A 20,249-nucleotide genomic window follows, 5' to 3' on the forward strand; every position below is an offset into this window, starting at 1 on the left:
TAATAAAAATTTATGGCAAAATATTGCACAATATGAAATTCAAAAAGTAGAGAATTTTAAGTTGTTTTTTTTTAATTCAGTAAAAGATAATAAAACTCTAATACCTAAATATTAACTTATATATATTGCTACTGGTTAACATTTCCCATTTATAATAGACATCAAATATACTTGAATATAAATTTATAATTATATATTTAAATTTAAAACTTGAATTTAATTCATTATTAGATAATTGTTACTTATTTTTATAATAAGTTACAATCAATAGACGTTAAAAAATTTCCAAAGAAAAGCTAAATATTTGAATTAATTTTTTAAAGAAAATTAATATTAATTTAAAAATATGTATATATATAACGTCGTTGCCGAGTGGAAGGATTAAAACAGGTCATAGGTCGGGAAGGAGGGTACAAAATTTATTTATTAATTATTAGACAAGAGCAGCCATGAGAATGAGTAAAAGTGCACATGAAAAGTTGCGCTCCTTGGTTATATGTTAGGGAAAATCTTGCAAAGTAAAATCCGTAAAATGTCTTAATTTAGGGAAAGAGGGAAATCTTAGTAGTTGCTATTGGTTTATGAGATAGATCGAAAGTTTCCCACACAGAGCAAAGGGGAAAATGTCCTGCTCTTAATTAAATGCATACTTGAGCCAAAAATAGATTTAAGAACAGGATGTGGCTTTTAAAAGTGTGAGAAAGTATTTCGTTTAGAATAATTAATTAGGATGAAGTGTTATAGCAAAGAAACTAACATAAAAAGATTAATTGAAGCTTTTTATGTATAGTATTTCCATGAATTTTTCCAGATCATACAAATTTACTAAAATAAACAGAAGAAACTTTCATTGAAATCAAGAGAAACTGATATAAATAAATTTAAAAACTCACAACATTCTCCAGACTTCCGATCGACAATGGCAACGTGTCTAGTTTCTTTGATAAGACGTTCTCTGGTATTATCAGCATGTTCAACAATGTCATCAATTATTTCTAAGAAATCAAAATGTTTTATATTAAAAAAAAATAATTTAAATCATTAAATTCTTTCCAAATTCTTAAAAAGTTAACTAAAATATTTTTTAAATGATACTTAAATTCAACTACATGCAAAAATGATACACATGACTGTAGTTTGTCCTTTGTAATCAAGAGAAACTGGTATAAATAAATGTAAAAACTCCTCCAGACTTCCGATCAACAATAGCAACATGTATAGTTTCTTTAAAATTTATTTATTTATTTTTTGCAGAATTAGCACGGTTTGGTTAAAATTATAAAATCTGCAATAAAAACTATGATTCTGTCCAAAACCCCTGAATTAAAAATTCTCATTTAAATTGTCAAAAAACATATCTGTCCACAGCTGCTTTTTTATAGAAGTTTTATTTAAGCAATTCTAAAATATTAAAAAATTAACATTTAATAATAGCATTAAATTAACTTAAATTATTAAACTTTCTTAAAATATGGATAAGGAATAGATTACATAGATAATGGATGAATTAAAATATGCATATGGATTTAAAATATATTTAATAAAACAGAATTAAAAATAAGTTTAATCTTTTCTTAAATTTTCCTTAACCATTTTCGGCCAAAGGTGAGCAAACACACCTGTTCAATAAATATTCTTCACTAATTTCATTTTTTTTTGTTGCTATTGCCAAGGGTTCTGAAGACATCGATAAAATATTAGTAATTCAATCAGTGTAAACACTTTCTGTTGCGAAATTTTTAAACTACTCTAGATAATTAACTTAAAACGATTATTAAGAAATGAAATTTTTTTAAATGTATAATTACTTCTTTTGAGATTTATCATAGGTTTTTATGATATATTAAAGTTGCAAATCAGTAAATAAAAAACAAAAACAATTTCATTAACAAAAAACAAGCGTTCAACTAAATGGTTTATTAGTGAATGGTGCTTATATGTACCATTTTATTTCTTCTATTTAAGAATTAAAATGGCACACATAAGCACCATTCACTAAATCCATGAATTCACTAAATCCATTTATTTGGACGATCTTTTTTATGAAATTTGTTTTTTTAATTTTATTTACTGACGTAATTTTTCATACATGGAATTTTTCTGTGTCTTGATGAATGCAATGTAAGTATATTTCTATTAAAATAACACCACATTTTATAAAATTTCCATGCTTGGCCTAAAATAGGTTAAATTAGAAGATGTTACACGAAAAGAGAATAGCATTAAAGGTCATTTCTAATTGGGATTCTCACAGTTGTAAGCTTTTGCTGTAATAGTTCAAAGCAATAACGTTAAGCAGAAAGTTTTACGAATATTACTTAAGCTCATGCAATATATCTTTTATATATAGACAAATATAAATCATTCAAATTTTTGCCTGAGATTCTGTATTCATATTCTGATAAAAAGTTGTCTCTAACAATAAAAAAATAAGTCATGAAAAGATGTAATTCATAAGAGCCCCAAAAGGATCCCTCTTCGGAAATGAAGTTAGGACTCATTTCTTCGTGTCTTTTCTATGTATTGTTTAAAGCATTGTTAAAAGCTTCTTATAAAACATTTTATATCCATGAAAGAACCATATGCTATATTTTAAAAATATCTGCCCATTTATTTTCGAGCGATGAATATTTAAACTTGTAAAATAGGGAAGCACAACCTTTTGAGAGAACACCCACTTGCACAGCAGGTAAATTAACAAAGGGTCGCACGCATATTTCGTCATATTAGCAGCAAATATGATAATTTTTATATTACATTAGTGTCCGAAGCATTAAATATTTTAGTCAGTAAATTTAATAACATGGTTGCAGAAAATTCAATACTTTTAATTATTTGAATTTATTAACTAAAAAATTATACTTTTTTTAAAAAACTTTTCCCATTTTTCTCAATAATTAATTTGCTAAATATAAATATTATTAAATATAAATTCTAACCCACAGGAGGCTTACAAAATGAAAGTACAAAAAAATATACGCATTTTATTGAGTAATATAAACTTGAATTAAATATTTTAATTAAAGAAAATTTGTAATACTTAAAAAAAATGAAATGTGAAATTTGTTTTATTGCATCCAGAAGATCTTGTGGGCCGCACGCCAACAGTCGGAAGGGCTGCATGTGGCCGGCAGGACACAGGTTGTGCACCCCTATTGTAAAACAATAATTTAATTAATGAAAAAAAATATTGCAAAATTCTTAAATTAAGTTAATGAGTTAAATCTTCGATAATAGAATTGAGGTTTTTGACGTTATCTTTTCCCTTTGAAAAAATACATATGCATCATTCAAAGTTTTAGATATTTCAAACTTGTTTTTTTACTTTGAATGATACAAGCTATAAAAGTTATAACATAGTTATAAAAATACAATGAATTGTGGGATTTCAATGGGTAATGTAGATACATTTAAAATTTAATATAAGCAAAATATTATAGCTAGATATTTATTATTTATATGCAATAAAATAAATGTTAGCAATACAAGTAGAAATATTTTAGTCATTTAAAGAACATAGATTTGGATCACTTTAATACTTTTTTGAACAATCAATGTTTTATTTAGGATGCATAAAATCCAAACCTTGCCTCATTGATTTACAACATTTATTTATCAAGTGTGAATTACAATGTATTAATTATAAATAAAATATTCTTGCATTTTTTATTTAACTATTATTGTCCTCTACCAAACTAATTAAATTTAAACATTTTTAATTTTGCCCAACAAATATAAAAAAATATACTATTCTTAAGGTTTCTTAACAGAAGTTCGGGAAATTTTTAAAGCCTAATATTTCCCTAGAACAAAATTTTTTTTATTTTAAAATTTTCCCAAACATCTTTTTTTTTTAAAAAAAAATTACAATGACTTCTTTAAAATATTTTTACAAAGTAAAATTTTTGCATAGCATATCGTTAATTTTTTTTTTTTTCCTTTACAAAAAATCATTTGGTTTTACACTCTTTTCGAATAAACTAGCAAGTGTGTAAAAATAACAGAAATCAAAATATATTGAAGTAGTAATAATTTATAAAACTAATTTATAAACTAAAGGAATTCAAACTAATAAATAAATACATTGGCATGCAAAGTTATTTTTGTTATAACACTTTTTTACAGTAAAAACTTTTTGTTGCATTCTTTTTAATCAGAATAATAATTTCCCTAGAGCTGTTTGAATTATCCAGAGATACTCAGTACCCCTCAGAACATTTGACAAACGATATAGATAAGTACAGTTTTCTGCTAAATGAAGAGGAATTCAGAAAATTAACCATAACTATTAAAAGAGTGCTTTTCCAGTAAGCCCCTGCATTTGCTGACAAGTTTTGTAATTAATTTTAATAATTAATATTAATTTAATAATCATTTTAATAATTTAATAATTTGTAATTCACTAAATGAAAAACTAATATCTAGTTTCCTAAGCAGAATGATACAAACATATATTTCCTTCTTTAAATGAATGTTCGTATCACTCTTGGGACGACTAGTATGTTTTATAGTCTTAAAAATAACTATTAATCTACGAAGTTTTATAACAATATTCAGTGTAAAATAAAAAGAAATTAATGGTCGTTCCAATCAAAGTTTTGTAAGACAAATTTTTTATGTAGAAAAAAAAACATGGGTGCCACTATAAAAAAATTTCAAGACTTAACTTATTTTTTGACCAACTAACATGGTCTAGAGTTATTTAGCAGAATTTTTCAGCAATTTATAGCTCAATTTGTACAAGAATGGCCCACATATTATATCAATGACTAGATTATTTTTCTAAAATGATACATTTATATTCTTTACTTTTAGCATCAAACAAAACAAAAATAACAGCTAACCTCATATCTTTTTAACACTAATATCTGAATTACACCACTAATTTTTTCTTGGAGCTATTCATATCTCCACTTATTTTTCACTTTATCATCATAAAGTTTTGTCCCATTTCTATACATTTTTTTTTTTTTTTAAATAATCATAAATTCACTTTACCCAACAAATCAAAATCTTGGGGGGGGGGGGATGCAAACTCAAGGAAATTCAGATTCAACAATACAAATTTTGGTTATAAAAGCAAATGTCGATGTTTAGATAATCCCATTCTTTCAACGTGTTAAGAAATTATTCTTTGCCGTGATTCATTTTGCAAGGAGTATGAAAAATAAAACTGATTTCATAAAAAGTGAGAGAGAAAAATTCATTAACTTGGCAGAAAATAAAAGTTGCATTTTTTTAAGAGAAAAAGAGAAATTTAATTTTTTTTGGAAAACTTAGTTTACAAAACAAACCAGAAATAAATATTAATTGGAGGATGGAATTCAGTCCCAGGGCTAAAGAGAAGATATAGAAGGGCTGGTTCTATGCATACTCAAAACTGAAGCATTCTATGCATACTCAAATACGAAAATCAATGGTTGATATTATATACCGCATGAGCAAATCAAGACATTGAATTTTAAACTTGCTTGAATACGAATTGCTACATAGGTTTTTAAAAAGGCGTAAACACGAATCACAATATCGGATTTTTAAATCTCGTAAATAAGAATCGCAATGTACAATATTCAAATTGCGTGAATAAGAATCGTAACACGCAAATATGAAAAGCTATGTTTGATATCAAAATCGTGTGAATAAGAATCGAGATATTAGCAGATTTCAGGCATGTGACATCTAAAAGGCTTATCAGAAGCAACATTGTTTGAACTACAAAAATCGGATCTATCTGCAGGGCGGGTAAAAAATTCGGAAAATCTTATTTGCTGCGTGTAAAAGGAGAGAAAATAGCTAAAATAAGTTAAAAAATAAGAAAGGATTGGTAGCTATGTAGTTTGAATTTTCTGTTTCTCTTTGAAAATCGGTGAATTTTCTGAAAAAGCAGAATACTTATGAAAAGAAGTGAAATTTTTGAAAATCTGAATTTTTGATTAAAAAATAGCTGAAATTCAAGAGACAAAGGTGAAAAAAGCGGAAATTCGCTAAAAAGCGGAAAAATCTCATTCCTGAATACATTTTCTTATTTATAATTGTAATTTTTTTGTATATATTATCACTAGGAAACAAAAATCTTAAATGATAATTACTAAAAAAATAATCTTTCAGTATATAATAATGAAAATATTACACTTGCTCATAAATATTTAAAATTAAGGCGTTATAATTAAAAACATATTTTGAATAATTACATTAAGAAATATCTTATTAAATTGGAAGAATTTTTAAGCGTTAACAACTTTTATTTTTAAGTTCAGGATTTTATTTTCTTTGACCTTGTATATTTTTTCTTCTTTTCTGTTTAAAGTTATCATTTTAAATGGCGAAATTAAAAATTCTTAAACTTCTAAACAAAAAACATAATGCTTTTAATCACAGCAAGATTAATTCTTCTAGCTCATCTTATAATTCATTTGATGTCACCTTTATATTTTCTGTAGTAAAACATGGAAAAGTACGTTTTCTCATTTTGTGTTTTATAATAATTCTTGCCAGTGATATGACTACTACTGTTAAATTTTTGGAACTAAATGAGAAGAACATCACCTCAAAATAAATAAAAAAGTATAGAAAAATATGAATGTATTGAAATAAGTTTAAAAAGGATGCTAGTTACATGCAAAAAAATTTATTTTTAAAGTGAGTAGTTGAGGCTGCGGTGACGTCACTGGCTAAAATCAGAAGTTCGGAGTGGCACGAGACTCTTCAAAGGTGTGACCCAGCCCTTCTATTCTCTCTTTAGCCCTGATTCAGTCCACTGATCTTTTCTCAAGACTGATTTAAATCCTCCGGAAATCCACTTATGAAAAAAATATTAAAAGGGTAGACCACCCATAATCAAGACCACTCTATGTAATCATTATAAATTAACACACAAAAATATATTGAACCATTCTGCAAATCCAGCTCCTGGCCAATATTTGCTGCCATGTGCTTCTGCTGAACAACAACATCGTGTAATGTGTCCAATCCTTTGTCTTGTTCTGTGAAGAAGAGAAACATTTTTACTCTAAAATCAATCACAATGCTAATTTATTGCAAATGTAAACATATTTTAAATTTAAATGACAATTTTCTAATCACATCTTATTTATTTCCTCTCTATTCTTTACTATATCAGACACTGTAGTTTTTGAAATTCGATTAATTTCAGTTATTATTTATTGGTTTTCTCCTTTTTCAGTTAAATTTAATATTCCATGTTTTTTATCAATTGAAAGTTCAACTAGTTTTCTTTTTAACTATTTTATGCAAAAGTTTATCTCAAACTGTCTCTAGAATCCCCCTAGCTCAGACACTCATTCTAAACTGCTCAGCATACTTTAAAGAATTTCTTTACTGATATTGATTTAGAGCAGTGCTTCTAAACATTATTTTTCTCATGGCACACTTTCAACGATTTCAAAATTTGATGACACACAAAGAAAAAAATAAGCTTAAAAGTTGTTTACTCTCCTATAATCCTCACTGTGCAAAATAGTGTATTTTAATAATTCTGAATATAAAATAAAATAATCTGTACTACAAAAACAGGTTTTATAAAGGAATTAATTAGCTCTTTCCACTTATGCAGCTCTAATTTCGCCTTCTTTCCTTCACATAGCTTCATAGTTCTTTTGTTTTTTTATTTAGCTATTAATGTTTTTTTTTTTTTTTTTGCTAGTTATTAATTGTCAGTTTTTTTAACATTAATTGTTATATTTTTGTGATTCCTTGTTAACTTGCTTTTTTGCTAATTATTAACTGTTAGCTTTTTTTGCCATTAGTTATCATTTTTTAATTTATTTTAATACTAATAACTGCACAGCTTATTTTAATTGTTCGCTTTTATTTCTTTGTTAATAAATAATTTTAATAGTCATTAAATTTCCTACTAATTTTAAGATTGTCAGAGACAAGATTATCACCAACAAAGATATACACGCCATTAAAGAACTGAAAAATTATAAAAAGTATATAAATATAAAAGATTATAAATATACTTTTCTTTAATTTAAACTTAACTCGTAATAAGAAAAGCATTATAATTTTTACTGTATCATCTCTAAAATTTGGCAGCACAGAAAAGTGCCATAGCACAGTGGCTGAGAATCACTGATTTAGAGAAAGATCAAATCATATTTCAAGGAATTTATTTATTGACATGTCAACTATATTAACTGAAAGAAATGTTTTTCAACTGACACATGAAAGATTTTTGACTGACACATGAAAGAGTGTTAAAAGATAAGGATGTTAATTGAAAACTAGATCAGGATGCTTAGCCTGATTTTTCAACAAAAAATAAGCACCTTTTAAAGCACTCAAATAATATTTTAAATAACTTTCTGAAAAAAAAATCATAATTAGAATCTGTGCAGCAATAAGAATTATCTTTTACTATCATTTAAAGTTCATAATCTATAAACATAAAATCAATAAAATTCAAAACCATTTACATAACCATGATAAAATAACCAGTTTCTGATAAATATTGCAGACAAAAATTGTGAAAATCATGCATTTTTTGCAATTTAGAACAACAATCGACACAGCAAAGAAAAAAATCTCTTTTAAAAAGACGAAAATTAAGCACATTTTATAAACCTGGAATAAAATAAAGCACATTTAAGGGCTTTTAAAAAACGTAAATATAAATAAGCACCTTTAAGGACTTTTTTAAAAACGCTACACACCCTGTAGATAAGCCTCTTCTAGTTTCCCCAGGTGGTTAACTTACCAATGTTAGCTTTTCTCACTATTTAGGGAAGTTCAAAATTCGATAGAAAATTAACAGAAACAAAAAAAAATTATCTTCCCTGATAAATGTAAAAAAGTTTATGAATATTTCATAATTGTTGGACAATTTTAATGTATTTTAATGGTGAACATACTATTTTAATGGTGAACATACAAGATAGATAGGTGGTTAGGTAACAAAAGGTTTGCTCCCTTATGTTATCTAGGATTCAAATTCAATTCTTAATAACTGAGGTTAACTTAAACAGGTAGTTAACTTACAAGGGTAGTCAACTTGAGAGATTACACTGTTGTAACAAATGAACAAATCAATCAAGTTGGCAGTTGTATGGGATAGACAGGTCTTCGGATAGAAGCATGTCGTACAATGAATTTCAAAAATCTTTAAATTCTAACTGAATGAATGAGCTATTCATTTTCAATAATGTTACCATTATTTGGTAAACAGAAATTGTTTTATCAAATGCGTTCAATTATAATTAGGGTTGCAAGTTTGTCAAAGTGCGAATTTTTATACACATTTCTGTGAATTATTATTTTTTTCTAAAATCTGTAACATTTTCAAACTGCAATTTGTACAAAAAATTTTTAAATTGTGAGATTTTTTGGTTTTTTAATTTTCTGCTTAGGTTTCAACAACAATCAGTACTTTCCTGATGCTAAGAAATTATTAACTGTTGACATGAAAATAGTTAAAAAATAGTCTAAATCATGTCTTTCTATAATCCTAAATTGATAAGACTCCCTAAAGTACAATACATATATATATATATATATATATATATATATATAGGTGGTATTTAGGTTGAAAAGTTTTTGTCTTATCTATATTCAGGTTCTGTCTGGATTTGTTTTAGAGGTACCTATTTTGTGAAAATTAAACATCATATTAAAAAATCAATACAAAAATATGGTAAAGTAAGAGAACATTTTCAAAAATTGTCACTTCAAATAAAAATCATTTATGACAGGTAAATTTCTGTATATTTTTCCCCATGTAAAAAAGATAATTTTGCTATTGTAAAATTGTGGGCTTAAAATTGCATCCAAATATAAAATTCCATAAAAGTCATGGTCCATAGTTAAATTTCAACTTGAATTTAATAAAAACATGCATTTAACAATTCTAGCACAAAAAGTTATTTTCAATATGAGAACATTTTTCGACTACATCATACAGAAAAAAGTTTCACAGAAAAAAAATGTTTCATAAAAAAAAAGGTCTGTTAGGATAAATTTAAGTATAGTGCTCAAGATAATGTTCGAATGTTTAGAATAATGCTCTAATTTCAACGTCCTGTAAAGTTTACAGAGGGAGATCCTCGTTGTTTCATTTTAAAAAACTCAATAAAAAAAAAAGAAGCTCACTCTGATATGGCGTGAACGAACAATTAGGTTTACCACATTGTTTCTGACCATACATGTGCTACCTTTTCGTAAAAGACATCTGACAAAAAAAAGCTCCTCTTTTCTCCAAATTGCAACGAGAACGGGGTTTGCATAAGGACTTGCTTTATTAAAAGTATTTTGTGAACCTTCTGTTCCTCTTAAAATTGAATTTGTGAAGGTACCGCTAAACGGTAGTAAATATACCCTGGACAGGCCCCTGATTTAAAATATTTCATTATTGTGTTTTCATGAGAATTTGCTGTGAATTCGGTAACTTTCTTCTTGTAATGTGACATACCTTGAATAGCCATTAGCTGTTGCTCTTTTATTTCATTGAAGCTCAAATCTCTGGTTCTCTCGTCCTCTTCCATTCCCCAAACATTCGTGGAAGCAGTCACCATTTCAGCACCCAGAAGAGCTTGCCTGGAACAATCATTTATAATTTATAGCCTCAACAGAATTTCACTCTAGTCTAAAAATTTTCCAGCAACAATTGGACACATGTGATTGTGTTAACAGGAAAAAATATATACAGCAGCGACAACAATGCTGCCATTTAAGTTCATTAAAAAAGGGTACATTTATTCTTAAATTTATTAAAGGTTTTTTTTAAAAAAATTTCCAATGAGCTGCACAATCTGTCTTCCCGTTGAGCAGACCTAGTGCGTTCTCCAGAATTGGTATCCACTCTTTCAGGACCACCACAATGGGTGAGATACCGTTGACCATGTTAATTTGGACGTCTAGTTTCTGCCACACTAGATGGCAGCACCGAGACTCTATATGGATGCTAAAGTGTACTAGGAATTTAATTTTGCCGGAAATGCCAAGAGCCAATAAGGCACTCTAGGGATCTTTTACATGCCGCATAATCATACGACATGGCCTCTGAGGATTTTCTGCATCCCGAAAATCCGGTGTCAGGGTCGGGGATCGAACCCGCAGACTTGGGCTCAGAAGGCTGAGAATTTATTAAAGGTTTATGAAACCTTTAACATATACTGAGTGCTTCGACACTTGCACATACCTGCCAACAGGGATAGGAAAAAATCCAGTAGATTTTACGAAATAATATAAATTTTATGATAATTGTTGCAGAATGTAGGCAAAGGGAATTTTTATACTCATCAAAATAGAAAAACTGCAATTTCCAGTTATGATTGACATTAACCTAAAAATGAAAGAAGTGAGCACAATCCGGGAAATATGGTTCGGGGGAGCGGTCTGACCTAGAGAAGTTTGAACCTTTATTTATTTTTTGCATATTTTGCCAACCATGAGAAAATTTTAAGCATTTTTGGAAATAATTATAAAACTCGTTTGTCAAGACAATTCCATGCTTAATAATAATTTTTAATAATTATGTATTGTTTCCTATTATTCTATTTAATTTGATAATAGTTGGCTAAAAGTGTCAGCTATTTAAAATTGGAATTGTCAGGAACTATTCCACTGATTTTGAAAAAATATTGCCATATAAAATTGCATTCTTTAAAAGGATGTAGAAATTTTTAAACCTACATTAAAATATTTTTCGATTATTTTTATATAAATCAATAAAATTATTAAAAATTGCTTTTTGTATCAAATTATTTTTGCATAAATGAAATGTGTACAAAAATTTTTCAATTCACTTTAAAAGTTCTCAAAGTATGGCAAAATACACAAGTAAAATTAACATTAAGGGATTCAAACTTTTGGGACCCTTTTTTTTCAGACTGTGGCTACCTTCTATATTTTGAGGGTCAGATATCCAATTCAGTCAAAAAAGTGTTTTTTATGTTTGATTTTGTAACTTATCTTATTGTCTACACTAACTGATTACTATATTTCAGGTCATCCCCTTGAAATTTTAAGTTTAAGATCCAGCACATCATCAGTTATTCAGGGTGATTCTTCTTCTTTTTTTTTTGCATCCTGTACACAATAACTTTATTTAAATTTTAGGTTTCGTTATTTCATAAGCTTCAACAAGCTGTTTCAAAAATAATGATGAAACAAATGAATGAATAAATAAAATCTTAGATCCCTTCAAAAATTTAATTTGTTTCATACCACACTTCTTCCATGCATCAGTGATTTTACATGACATCCTAAACCTGATTAGAATTATGTAGGTTTGGTAAGATTTAAATCAACTTATTTTCTTTAAAAAAAAGGATCATTAGTTCAAACGCTTAAAAAATTTATTGAATATGTCAAACACATTTTTATAAAGTATAATTTTATATCTACAGTGATTCCGCCCTTCAGACTTCTGAATCCACTAACGACGTTTCTACTAACAACTGTTCCTATCTAAATTAAGAATTTTCTCTTCATTCATCATTTAATATGCACATTCATATTACTATTTCATCCATTGATAGACAAATCAAAGAATTTTTTAAGAAGAAAATAGTTATATTTGAACATTCAAGAATGATCAAACACCTGCATCAAGGAAAAACAAACAATGCAATGTAACACTGAGAATTATTCCAATTTTCTTTAGCTGCTAATAAACAAGAAGAAATAAATTTTTTATGAGTATATTTTAGTTTCACTATAATCTTGCCAATATGCCACTTTTTTTTTTTTACACTGGAGAATTATGCGCTCCAGGGGATACGTAATAACTTCCTTTTTTGCAATATGGTTTTCAGTGTATTTCATTAATAATGAATGCTTCTTCAAGTGATAAAAGTTGGTTGAATTGATTGTTGAACTTTTCATATATTCACACTAAATTAGAAAATAGACTAGGAGTATAGAAAAGCTGCAAAACTTGCATTTAGTTGCAGAATGTAGAGAGATCACAAATTTGTAGATCTATTGATTGTAGACTGTTAAGAAATTTCTAAAAAAAAAATTATTCGTTCAAGAGAAATAAAAGTTTACAAATTTAAAATATTTTCATAATGATATTTAAAATATTTTTGACACCCAGTGGCTGAGTGATCACATGTCACAGATCCTGGTTAGATCCTTGAACTGGGTAAAGTTGACCCACCCTTTCTTCCCTTCAATGGGTCCATAAAATGAGTACCAAGCATGCTTGGGGACTAAGCACTGAGGGGTTCCACAATAGGCTGACTACTTAACCGGAACATCTGCTCCTGCACCCCAGAGCCCAAGGTGGCTGAGAACTAAGATGAGCAAACTAGGCCCTGGCCCTCTATGGGCTGTTGCGCCACTGAGTTTAATCAATAAATATTTTTAAATTCATAAAAAAACAAATATGATTATTGATAATGCATGCATTAGAAATTAACATAAAAATGTTATATCTAATGTTTTTGTTATTAAATAAAACCAGACTCCAGACAATATATTATAAAAAAAAAATATTTTGGCCAAAAGTTAGGTAAATATTTTATTTATTCATCTGTAAGTGAAGAACAATATGTCTAAGAACAATATATGTCCATGCCAAAAATCCACAGAGAATTCATTCCGAAACTGATCATATATCAATGAGATATCACTACTATTCTTAATTTGGGATTTTTCTTCATTTAAGGATTTTTTTTTTTATTATTAAAAGATGTACACGGCAAATAATAAAAAATAGTAATATTTTTCCTAAAATTGTAACATCAAGAGGAAAATTATCTTTCTTTCCGAAGTGGTAAAAAAAAGAAAAGGAAAACATCTTTAAAAGAAAAAAAAAAACAATGAAAAAGCAAGTAAAACCATAAAAACCAATGTGGAAAATAGGTTTTTGGAAAGGACGTATATAAAGGAATTACTGTGAAAGGTGTGTAGATTAATATTGCAAATAAAACATTATTTTTGATTTCCTCTGTGGTTTGTATTGAGAAAAAAAGTAGCCCTCGTATTACAAAGTCAATATTTAATTTTAGTCATTTCAAAAATAATTTAAATTAATATTTATGTGTAAAAAATATATATAGAAAGGGAATAAATACTAAATGCAAAAAATATGCAAAACAAAGCAAATAAATACCTGTTTCCACCCTCTTCTCTGCCACTGAAGGCGTCATTGATTTGAGTATTCTTATTATTTAGGCCATCAATGAGTCTCTCTCGTCTTTCAAACTCCCCTTCATCCCTTTAAAAGATAATAAGTTAAAAATCTCTTCAACAATATAAATAATTAAATTCATTCAATAAAAAAGCATTTTAATATAATTTTATAAACAGCCTGGCTTACATGTTAACTTCAAATTTTAATTTATTGCATAATCTGAAAGAAATATTTGTTCAAGATTATTGAGTCAAAATGACAAGTGAATTTGACAAGTGAATACTATTAAGAATAAAACTTTACTTCTGAAAAACACACATTCTTTAAAAGTTCTCAAACTTCTACTCATATTATTTCACCAAATTTTTTGCTTCTTTACACCCAATAATATTTTCTTGAGTACTTTTCACTTTAAATTTGATTTATCACAGTTGATCAAAATCCAAGAGTAAAAAATTTATATAAAAAATTTAGCTAGATCACCATTTAGTTAATAAAGTCTAACCTGCTTATTATAAGTGCCAGGGCAAAGCAATATTTGCACGCTATAACTCTGGTGCCAGAATTGCTGGCGACATTGTTGCAAAACTTTACAGTTCTCGCAGAAAGATTTTTCTTTTGAAAAGTTAAAAAAAAAAAAAAACGTTTTTTCTTTCTTTTCGACAGAAATTTACTCACAATATTTGAATTATGCATTAGCTTAAATTTGAACACATCAAATTTAATATAGTACTAAAAAGTTTAAAGTTTTTCACTTTTAAAAAATTTACTGTTTCCATATAATTTATTTTAGTTATATATACAGAAGTTTAAAGTCTGTATACATTATTTAAATATCAATGTGAATCTTCACAGCATTTGAATAAATTAGAGAGCTATTTGTAATTGTGAATTTAATTTGTGATAATGTATACATTTAGTTTCTGATTTGTTAATTTAGTGGTATTAATGAAGACTGGTTAAGATATTTCAAAAGTTTTTCATATAATTATTATCTAATATAATTTATTATTCATCTTTTTTCTAATTAATTCCACACAATTTAAAATAATATATTAAATGGCTTGAAAATCAATACTATTGTCTAAACTAGATTGCGATTGTAAACTGCTTAAAAATTGTTTTATAATTTGATATTCCTCTTTGAAAAACAATTTTCTCTTATTGCAGGGTCACCACTCAAATCTGGAAAAAGAAATTCCCTGTGTTTTCCCTGTACATATTATACACAATATATTAAGAGGAAACAACAATTACTGTGCTCTCATGTGAGCTATATTGGGCTAACTATATTAATTAGTTTTAATTTGATTGTGTCGGACTATTCAGGGCGGACTTAACTTCCGATCCCCTTCTTGTCATCGACTTTCTGGCTGTCAACAACTTTTTGGAGTTGATCTGACTAATGTCAGATCAATGAGGATAAGCAACAACAACAACATTAGCAACAATAACAAACTGGAGAAACAGCTGAATGTACTTAATTAATGCTATAATAAATGAAATAGTTTAGTATAGCAGAAATATCATAGTTAAATATCCCATAGATTACGCTTTGAGATGTCACCATTTTTCAAAAGACAAAAATAAGAAACAAAATTCACTGCATTTTCTCTGTTGTTTTAGGTGAATTCCCTGTATTTTCCAGGTTTTTCCTATTCTCTCTGTGGAGTGGCAACCCTATAGTGGGTTAGAAGAAACCTATTTCTTCCAGGACTAATTCCTAATGGGAATTTTTTTTTTACAGTATGTGCTATTCCTGTTTTATTACATGCATGGAATGCACAAATTAATTTCATCTATGTAATTGTTCTTTTATATGATAGAAATAGATTTTAATAAAAAGTTATTTTGAGGAGTTAAATAAAACCTTTAGTGTGAATGATGGTAAAATTGCAAACATTCTGCAATAACTATAAAAATTCTTTAAAGGAAGATTTCAAAATATTGTTTTAATAATTTCATTATCTTAAGCACAAACTAACTACCTGTAAATATCTGTTTTTCTTTTTTTCCAAATAATTTAAAGATTAATATTAACTTAAAATTCTTTCTTTCACATCAATATCTAAAAATTATATCAAGGGGAATAAATGATATTGCTAATTTAATCAGGGTGCGTAGTCAAATTTTTCAACAAAAAATAAGCACCTTTAAGGCACTTTTCAAGCACTCGAAAAATATTACTAAGCACTTTTAAAAGAATATAATTTGGCAGGGTTGGCAAGTTCTTGACAATTGACGGTTTTATCCGGTTTTAACTGTCATGCCAAGAAAAAAAGAAAAAACTTTTGGCATAGTTTTTGACAATTGTCAAAAATAATGATATTTTGAATCATGTAAAACGAATGGCGTTTTCCTACGCTACGGACTAATGGTACGCCGAAATAGATTGGGGTTGAATTCATTGTGAAAACGCTGAAGAAATTGAAGAAACGAAGAAATTGCTGAACCAGCACAGTAACAATGTGTTGACAGAATAATCTTTTCTGAGAAAATATTTTGCACAGAGTAAAGTTATAATGCTAAGAATAATGTTGTATATTCAACAACCTTTGATAAAATACCTGAAAGTGTACTAACTGTGCAACACTTTCAGAATAAGAATTCTGTAATGGTTTGGGCTGTAGTGTAGGAAAATTTCCTCTGAACTTCATTGATGAATGGGTAAAAATCAATGCTGAACATAACAAAAAGGAAGCATTGGTTACACATTTATTGCCACATGCTGTATTCAAAAATTGATAGAATATTTCAGCAAGATTCTACACCATAACACCAAGACGAAACAACATAGGCTTGGCTCAATCTTTTGAAATTTATTAAGGCAGAACAGTGGCCCCCATCTTCATTAGATCTAAATCTTGTAGATTATAGTGTTAGGGGGATTCTAGATTCTATAATCAATGATAAGCAGCACAGAAGTTAGTGACACTCTCAGAGATCTTTAATTGCGTGAATGGGACAAATTATTTCTGAAAATAATTCATGCCGGCATCAGACAATGACATAAAAGATTATCTTCAGGAATCGATGAAGACGTGTTTGAATTGAATAACAGTTTTTTAAAGTAAACTTCCACTTATAGTGTTCATCATAGTTGTATATTTATTATTTTCTATTTAATATCAGCACAATAAAATTATTCAATATTTTTAACAGTATTTTGTAGCAATTAATCTAACAATAATTAACATAAAAATTTTAACCACTTTTAGAAAAGCAGATGTTTTAAAATTTCAACTATAGCCTTGCAAATACAAATGACAACGTTCTAAAAAGGGGTTAACAAATTCAATTGCTATTATATCGCCTAATCAAAATTTTGATTATTTTCCGACGTAAATAATCTACAAGGCATAAAACCTAAAAGAGAATATAACATGGCATAAAGTTTAAAAAAGTATATTCTTAAGGCAGTAGAATATTTTCTTATCAGCACCTGTTTGCACCAATTACCATGATAAAGGAGTAAAAGAATTTTTATTGGATACGAGTTGGAGCATTTCTGTAATCATTAAAAGACTCTCGTTTGGATTTCCAAAATTTGGAACTTTCTTGGCACAGGTTAAGATAAGGATATCTTCCTACAAAAAGACTACAGTATGTGATATTAGTCATATATCACAGCCCCAAATGTACTCCCAAGTCATTCGAAAAACATTCTGCCAAAATAATATTATTTTTTCTTCTTTAGTCTACTTGAAAGACTTTTTTTTCACCTTTCCTAATGACAAAAATTAGATGGATGATCTTGCTTTTATATATTAATTTAAAAAAAACTATAAAAGGGGGTAAATATAAAAGAAATAACATTCAGAGTTACGCAACTTGTAATGATCCGTTAGAAATGCAAATAATATATAAAGTAAAGAAACTGAGCATTATTTACATGGACATATCCCCATACGACTTATATAGTACATATTTAAGAATAAAAATAGAAATTGGCACATTCTCATCAAGAATCTTGTCTGAAAGCCATTATAGATTAATATTTTAGTTCAGAGAAAAAATTAATAACTAGATATTATGTACAAACATCATCTAAGAGAAAGATTTCCAAATAAATTATCAACAAATTTTAATCCATTAACCAATTATAAGAGAGACTAGTTCGACTTTAGCTGCCTATTTCTGTAATTTCGTTTGTCGTAAGAGACTAATCGTAATCAGACGTAGCAGTAGAACACCGAAGTAACACCTAAGAAATTTTTCTTTTGTTGCAGTTGTTTTTCATATTCATTTACGTCGCACTAGAGCTGAACAATGGGTTATTAGCTACGGTCTGTTGTTGTTGTTAATTTACTTCGCACTAGAGCTGCACAGTGGGCTATTGGCGGCGATCTGGGAAACATCCCGGAGGATGATCCGAAGACATGCCATCACAATTTTGATCCTCTGCAGAGGGGATGGCAACCCCGCTTCGGTAGCCCGACGACCTGCGCACGAAGTCAAGCACTTTACGGTAGCACAGTTTAACGAGGACCAATACCGCACATCCTCGGTCCCTACGCAGACTGATCCAAGTGGTCACCCACCCGCACACTGACCGCAGCCATAGCGACGGTCTAAAAAAAATCCACGAGGATGATCCGAAAACATGCCATCACAATTTTGATCCTCTGCAGAGGGGATGGCACCTCCACCTCGGTAGCTTGACGTCATGCACGTAAAGTCGATCACTTTACAGTAGAAAAGTTTAACTAGGACCAATACCGCACACCCTCAGTCCCTGCACAGACTGATCAAGGTGATCACCCACCCACACACTTACCACAGCCATTGATGCTTGACTTTGGTGATCTGCTGAGAACCCTGTCTAAACGATCAGTCCACTGCGGAACTAAAAGAAAATGAATAATACTCTGTCTTTTGACAATACTTAGCAAATTCATAACTAGCATAACACTCGCAACACGTGAGACATGCTGTTTTTTTTTAAGAGTCCCTGAATTATATAAGCTGACTTCACAGCCGAAATTTTCCTTAAGGCAGAAGAACTATAATATTTGACAACTTATTGCGGAAAATGACACTAACCTCAGCAGAAAAGCTGGTTTGCATACATCGATATACAATGTTTTTCGGAAACTTTTTTTATACTTACTCTTATTTCTTATTAAATGGTCCCGCAGTGGATTGATCGTTAAGATACGGTTTCCAGCGGAGCACCGAAGTCAAGCATGACTTGCTACGGTCAGTGTGCGGGTGGGTGACCAGTTGGATCAGTCAGCGTAGGGACCGAGGTTGTGCGGTATTAGTCCTCGTAAAACTGTTCTACCATCAAGGGCAGCGTCCATAGGGGGTCAGGGGGGCAATTGCACCCCTGTCGGACATGGCCAGCTTCCCCCCCCCCCCCCCATCGGGAAAAATTTAAAGTCTCGTCGGGAAAATAGTCTGGTCACATTTTTTTCTAAATAATGTCAAAAATTCATTTACGAATGCCTAATAAAAAATTTTGTAGTTGACTTTTTATTTATTTATTTTTAAGAATTAAAATTCTATGTAATTGTAGTTTCACTGCACTACTTGTAACTTAGCCCATACATTGTTAAACTAGAGGCCGGATGCGATTAGATATGGTTGAAATTGACCACTTTTCCAAGTCTCATAGAAATCCTTTCCCAAAGACACATCTTCATTTTCTTGGAAACTTATCTTTTAAACTGCTATTCTTTATTCTGGAGAATTGAGGAGGGGATATTCACACTTTCACACCTTTTTGCTGGGGAATATCTGACAAAAGACTGAGGGACAGAAAGAGACAAGTCCTCTGCTTTACAAATTCGTTTTTATGTAATGTGTTTATCAATGGTGTATGGGATCACATAATTGCTTTTTGAAATTCTCAAGCAAAATAAAAGAATAAGAATAAAATGAAACATTTTCAGTTTTAATATTTTCATCTTTTTTTAAAATTTTTTTAAAATACTTTTAAAGGAGGAAAAACATTTATTTATTCGGATTCAAGGATTATATTTTAATCAACGCAATAAATATGCAGTTGGAAAAAAAGAAAAATAAACAGTAACACATATTTTTAATTTATTTTAATTTTTGAGGCAGATTTAATTTATTATTTTTTTTTATCATTTTCTTAAAAGTAAAATAATTGTTGATTCATTCAGAAAAACAATTAAACTGTTCG

At 28.8% G+C, this 20,249-nt stretch overlaps 1 protein-coding gene across 24 annotated transcripts in view; it reads right to left on the reverse strand.

Moving 5' to 3' along the window:
* The window catches only part of LOC107446870 (syntaxin-8), a 62,859-nt gene extending 44,601 nt beyond the window's left edge, over positions 1–18,258 (reverse strand). For 18 of the 24 annotated variants that reach the window (XM_071184859.1, XM_071184866.1, XM_071184865.1 and 15 more), the window contains exons 1-5: positions 17,991–18,219; positions 14,078–14,182; positions 10,427–10,551; positions 6,891–6,983; positions 894–995 (exon numbers count right to left, since the gene is read on the reverse strand). In XM_071184859.1, coding sequence (XP_071040960.1) covers positions 894–995; positions 6,891–6,983; positions 10,427–10,551; positions 14,078–14,182; positions 17,991–17,998 — 433 coding nt within the window. In that variant the 5' untranslated portion in view covers positions 17,999–18,219. Of the gene's footprint in view, positions 1–893; positions 996–3,040; positions 3,153–6,890; positions 6,984–10,426; positions 10,552–14,077; positions 14,183–17,990 lie in introns of all 24 variants that reach the window. The other 6 variants (XM_043054783.2, XM_071184872.1, XM_071184873.1 and 3 more) reach the window with 5 other exon arrangements.
* Positions 18,259–20,249: the final 1,991 nt, after the last annotated feature.

The sequence above is a fragment of the Parasteatoda tepidariorum genome, chromosome 9 (genome assembly GCF_043381705.1).
Source record: "Parasteatoda tepidariorum isolate YZ-2023 chromosome 9, CAS_Ptep_4.0, whole genome shotgun sequence".
In the NCBI taxonomy this organism is placed as follows: Eukaryota; Metazoa; Arthropoda; class Arachnida; order Araneae; family Theridiidae; genus Parasteatoda; species Parasteatoda tepidariorum.